At 38.9% G+C, this 6420-nt stretch overlaps 1 protein-coding gene across 5 annotated transcripts in view; it reads right to left on the bottom strand.

The window, feature by feature from the left end:
- Positions 1-6420, bottom strand: part of crlf1a (cytokine receptor-like factor 1a) — a 31289-nt gene that overhangs the window by 18982 nt on the left and 5887 nt on the right. For all 5 annotated transcript variants that reach the window (XM_080751357.1, XM_080751356.1, XM_080751359.1 and 2 more), the window contains one exon: positions 5822-5951. In XM_080751357.1, coding sequence (XP_080607483.1) covers positions 5822-5951 — 130 coding nt within the window. The remainder of the gene's footprint in view (positions 1-5821; positions 5952-6420) is intronic.

The raw sequence follows: 6420 nt of genomic DNA, 5'->3' as shown, positions 1-6420 counted from the left end.
GGAACAGTGCACAAAATGACCTGGTGACCTATGATGTCAATGTCGTCAGAATTACAGGTAATATCGGATGTCTATTAATTCCACAGAAAAGGGGAGTTAGACTCTCAAGAAGGGAAGATATAATCGCATGTGTCTGCTTGCTCACATACAAATCAGTAGCCAACTGTACATCAGTTAACCTGAGTTGGATAAAGGAAGAGATTGGAATAAGGGTAATCATGGTATACTGTAGGAATAGATCAGTGGTTCTCAACCTTTTTTGAGCTCCGGACCACTCGCATATTTCAGTTAAATAATGCCTGGGCTTGATATAATTTGTTGCATGTAGTATTGTGGAACAAATTAAATCAAGTGTTTTTCTCCCACACCATGCCTATTAATTCAAACTTCACATGCATTTGATGGACTTAAACAATATTATTTAAACACGTGTTTTAATCCATTTAAGTAAAGTATTTGATTTACATTAAAAGATAAATCCCATGGACCACTTGCAGACCTAATTTGGACCACTAGTATTCCATGGACCATGGGATGCATAGCAAGCAAGTGTTACCAGAAAAAAACAAATGCTAGCCCAAATCGCCTGCCAAGAGAGGTCCCCAAGTTGATTATTAGTCAGGGTGGTGGTCCCTGGTTCACAATCAGTTGAAAACCCCTGGGCTAAGACACTCCAGACTTCATGGTGCCTGTGATATAATCAATACATGTCTCTTCTGCATTGTGTATTATTATTAAGTAACAAGTATACACAATAATATACAGCAATTCTAGGATTCTCTAGTTCATTAAGTAAACAGTATACAATGAAATAAAGTTCAAAGTAAACTAGAAGCAGTGCTCTTCCGAGCACAGGTCTCCACCAGGCCAGGCGTCCTGGTGGTGCTATAATAGGCCAATGTAAAAAGGGTGGCATGTGTTCTTAGACCTTTCATGGCGCCACCATGAGGCTGATTTGAACATTTTGTAGTGTAATTTCTTCCTTGGCCTTTTGCAAATGTGCGTGCACAATTTCATTACAATTGCATGCTGTGTTTGATTGGAGGCGTTTTGTTCGAAACGGATCAATCCTGCAAAGTTTGGAGGCCAATCTTAGCCAATCAGGATGGAATATTTAATATGGGACAGATCCGTCTTGATCATATGACTGTAGAGATACTGTGTACTGATTTGTGTTAATTTTGGGTAAAATCTGAAGGAGTAATATCCAAAAATGTGTCTTATATAAGTCGGCCTCCTGGTGGCGCTATAAAAGGCTGATGTGAAAAATGCAAGGAAAAGGTTTTTCCTTGGCCTATAGGGAGTGCAAAGTTTGAAACTGATCGGTGGAGTTATGGGTAGAACCACGATGGTGGTACCACGCATGAGGCTGATTTCAAAAATTTGAAGTGGCATTTCTTCCTCGGCCTAGTGGGAACGTGTGTGCGCATTTTCATGTTAATTGCACTCTGCGTTTGTGATTTGAGGCATTTTGTCCAAAACGGACCAATCTTACAAACTTTGAAAGCCAATCTCGATGGAATATGGACAATCAGACAGATCCATGTCGATCACATGACTGTAGAGATACTGTCTACCTATCTGCGTGATTTTTGGACAAAATCTGTAGGAGTAGTGTACAGAAATGTGTTTTGCAAACATCGGCCTCATGGTGGCCCTAGAACAGGGCCATTTGAAAAATGTGGGGCAGAGGTTCTGAATTGTCATCCAGGGAGTGTGTGTGCTCATTTTGGCAGCCGCACGGACAGACAGGGGCGAAAACATACTCTCCCCCTGCCTTCGGCTGGTGGAGACATTAAATATTATCATCACATCATGTCATTAAGAAACGCACAAATTGTATGATTACCAACTGAGGTGGTCTTGACTATATCTCTTGTTTGGGTTTATAATTTGTTAGGGTAATAATAATTAAAAAGATAAAAATAAATACAAACATTGAATGTTTTGAGATGTAATTCCACTCCAGAGGAAGATGGATACTGTTTGTTTTGTTAACTTGATGACATTGAAAATGAGTCAAATTCTTTGTTTTACTGCCCTAAATATGATGATATAAGAGAGGCATTTGTTAGCAAAAATGTATTTTATTTGTGGTGATTTTCTTGAGTTAGATTGTTATGAAAAACTTGAGATATGTTTCGGGAAAGGAGGTTTTGTTGAGGCAAATTGTATTTGTCAAGCTTGGGAGAGAAGACAACATTCTGTATAAAGGCATGTTTTCATTACAGTCCCGGAATTTTTCCGGGAAAATAATTTGCATATTGATTAGCAACTTGCCGGGAGTAAGGCTGGTGGAGACATTAAATATTATCATCACATCATGTCATTAAGAAACACACAAATTGTATGATTACCTTGTGTTTAGTTTATTAAATCTTTTAAGAAGAATAGGAAAGAAACTAGATGTGACCTCAGTTATAACTAACTTTATATGTATTTATACATGTAATTGTCAAATGAAGATTGTACTGATGACAAATTTCTTTTGGAGTGCAGCCACTGTTTATTTTGTTCCACTGATGCTAGGAGTTGGTTCTTCAGAGTGGTCTTGAAGATTTGTTTTGTCTTGCTTTTGGACTTTGTCTCTACTGTCAGTGGTTTTGATCTCAACTCATCAGCACAGGCTGGGTCAACTGGGGTGGTCTTGACTATGTCTCTTGTTTGGGTTTATAATTTGTTAGGATAATAATAATTAAAAAATAAATACAAACATTGAATGTTTTGAGATGTAATTCCACTCCAGAGGAAGATGGATACTGTTTGTTTTGTGAACTTGATGACATTGAAAATGAGTCAAATGCTTTGTTTTACTGCCCTAATAGTCAGGGAAATTAGCAGAATATCTGTCAAATCTGGGAATAAATTCCTTACCAAACAATTTCTTCACCAATGTGTTCGTAAAGGTGTCTAGTAACATATCTAACAAAGATTGAAATTCAACATCCCTAGCAAAAGGTTTGACAGCTAGGGTAATTCTGGGTCTCATTCACTTACTGTACTATAAGGGAAAAAATCACTCCCAAAAATATGCTTTAAGTGGGATGTGAGGGGTCTAACTAGGTGTTTTTAATTATTCTGAATCCATTGCAAGCATTTGTTTTGCACGAAAAACATTCCTTGGGCCAAAAATGGACCCCATACACCTTGTGAAAAGTGATGACTCATCACTAAATCATCGTTTTTGTGCATCTCATTTTGGCCCAATGAATGTTTTTCGTGCAAAACAAATGCTTGCAATGGATTCAGAATAATTAAAAACACCTAGTTAGAACCCTAACATGCTACCTAAAGCATATTTTTGGGAGTGTTTTTTTTCCCTTATAGTACAGTGTATAGTAAGTGAATGAGACACAGAATTACCCTAGCTGTCAAATATTTTGCTAGAGATGTTGAATTTCAATCTTTGTTAAATATGTTACTAGACACCTTTACGAACAGATTGGTGAAGAAATTGTTTGGTAAGGAATTTATTCCCAGGGTTTTATTACAATTCCCTGACTATAAATATGATGATATAAGAGAGGCATTTGTTAGTAAAAATATTTTATTTGTGGTGATTTTCTTGAGTTAGATGATTATGAAAAACTTGAAATATGTTTCGAGAAAGGAGGTTTTGTTGAGGCAAATTGTATTTGTCAAGCTTGGGAGAAAAGTCTGTATAAGGCATGTTTTCATTACAGTCCTGGAATCTTTCCGGGAAAATAATTTGCATATTGATTAGCAACTTGCCGGGAGTTTTGTTTTTTGGGTGTTTTCACATGCCCAAAAATGCTGGTATCGCATCGTTTTCACTAAATCATTGTGGCGGCATGAAAGAACAGTTGCCAAACTTTGCGAGATAAATAAGCAACCAGGTGTACAAAAATAAGCCCCAAAAAGTGATATTATGTAGGCCACACCAGCACTTTAAAACTACGCGCATCACCATATCAGCTACTTGAAAATTGACGAACTACAAGCTCATAACAAATAAAACGCAACCAGCAACTAACAATATATATAAGCAACTTTACGGAAATCAAGCCCAGAGTCGCTTATAATTAGCAGACATGGCAACGCCGCCGCAGCTCCTCGCTTCGGTTCATTGTCTGTCTCTTTCTCTAACCTCGCGTGTCGCATCTCTCTCTCTCTCACCTGAACGTGGATTTCATTTAACAAGTTATAAGAGTTATTCTTCACCCGAGGCTATTCTTCATGCAACAACACATAAGGTTCAGAAAGGATCGATGATGCAACGTCTTGCACTTAGAGGAGGAGGAGAGGTTCCGAAAGGAGTTATGTTGAGAAATCATTGCACTCTGCCAGCCAACATGGACTCAATGCGACTCAATGCGCTACATTCGAATGCAATGCGATTCTATCCTAAATAATTAATAGACTGACCCTTATCGCCTTATGCAAGGTGAAGCTGTACTTTATTTCTATATATTCCTTTACATCCAGAACATTTTCAATCCCAAATACAATGCTTTAACTGTCAAAAAAAAAACGAAATTTGTATTCTCCCGGTACTTTGAGCAAAAATTACTAGGTCATTTGCCGTCAGATTTCGGACACCAAAACTTCCGGCACACAAAAAGAGTGGCCGTTTTCACATGGCGTGAATTTCAAAATTGCCGTCATTTTTGAAAAAAAACTTCCAGACGTTTTTATGAAAACGGGGCATAAGTCTGAGCTGTAATGGCATGTATTGCTGGACACGAAAATAAAATAATCAATCAATCAATCAATCAATCAATCAATCAATCAATCAATCATATGGGTATTCTATGTGTGTGTGTGTGTGTGTGTGTGTGTGTGTGTGTGTGTGTGTGTGTGTGTGTGTGTATGTGTGCGCGCGCGCGTGCGTGTACTGTATATACTAGTGTTTAGTAACTAGGATGCTTTATAGTCAGTTATTTTTATTCATCCCTGAAATGGTCTGCCTGAGACAGAATCTCTCTGTCTCCAACCTGATTTAAACCCTGATTTATGAAAGGAAGTGTGTCGCAAGACGCAATGCAATGCGGTGTACAGTATATAAATCAGCCTTGTAGATATTTACGTTTTCAGTGCGTGACACTGCCGCTCAACTAAGCATAAATGAGGCATTAAGTGAGGTCATACAGCATTTTCAGCTGCCTAATATTTGCATTTTGCTTGTTTCATGTGAAATCTCTGTAGTTCTGTAACAATTTCAGTTTGGACATTTAATCTGTTTCAAATGTAAACATCACATATGACATTTCTCCAAGCGTTAGAGGAGCATTCTTGTCTGTCCATAACTACCTCAAAACCACAGCCATGACTGGGGAACATATCGTCACTGTCGGGCAGTAACCTTGTATCTGCAAGTTTCAAATTTGTGTATTTTTTCGCAAAGTAAAGCCCTGCTTCATCAAACAAAGCCGTCGCACAAAAGTAGTGAAAACAACTGATCTACAAGCACACAAGGCCTTGCGGTGCGAGGTGTTTTGTGCTTTAGAAAAATGATAAATACAAAACAAATGGTTTTGGACATACAAGGTTTCCACCCGACAACGACAATATGCAGCCAAATAAATAGTGTAAAAAAAAACTATATAGTCTAAGGCTCTTTATTATAATTTTTATTTAACCAGTAAAATCACATTGAGAGAAAAGGCTCTATAGAGCCTTTGTCTAGGCCCGCTCCTTTGCCCTCTACATCAAAAAGCTCTTGGTTGAAATTAGCCATACATCAGCTATTTTCTCTGAATGTTCACCCCAGAATAGAATACGATGATATGAGGTAAATTTAACACTGAGCATTCAGGGTTAAATTAACACTCCCAGACGTTGTATTGCCGCTGCTACACACCTGAATTTGTACTTGAGGGTGTACTTGGTTCTGATGAAGGTCTCTCCCTGTCCCCCCGGAGCCCAGCGGCATGTCAGGTCCTTGGTGTTCCTGGACCAGCATGTCAGATTGACCGGCTTCTCAGGAGGCACTGGGTGGTTGTGGTGGGGGGGAGGGGGGGTAGTTATGGAAAGAGTGAGGCAGAGAGAAGAGAGGGATGGGAGGTGAAGGAGAAATGGAAAGAGTGAATTGGAGGAATGGAGAAAGTGACGGGGGGAGGTGGAGGGAGAGAAAAAGAAGATGGGAGAAGGTAGATAAGAGAGATGGTGAGAGAAAAGTGCAAAAAATAGAGTGTACGAAAGACGGGGGGAGAAGGTTCATGGAGGAGGGAGAGAGAGAGAGAGAGAGAGAGAGAGAGAGAGAGAGAGACAAACAGAAAGAAAGAGAGATAAAGAGATAAGGGAAGAACATTTGGGGTTAGCAAGTACTCTATTACCCTGTTCCTTCCTTCTATCATTCCTTCAAACTTTCAGGTCAGGGCAAAAAGAAAGTTACCTTCACCATTATAAAAGCCCTCTCCTCCTGAGTGTAATTTACTAACGAGTGATGTCCCTCAAAAA

Source organism: Nannobrachium achirus (assembly GCF_963921795.1).
Source record: "Nannobrachium achirus genome assembly, chromosome: 20".
Lineage (NCBI taxonomy): Eukaryota > Metazoa > Chordata > Actinopteri > Myctophiformes > Myctophidae > Nannobrachium > Nannobrachium achirus.
The sequence above is the reverse complement of the archived record's forward strand: the minus strand, read 5'-3'. Positions and strand labels throughout refer to the sequence as shown.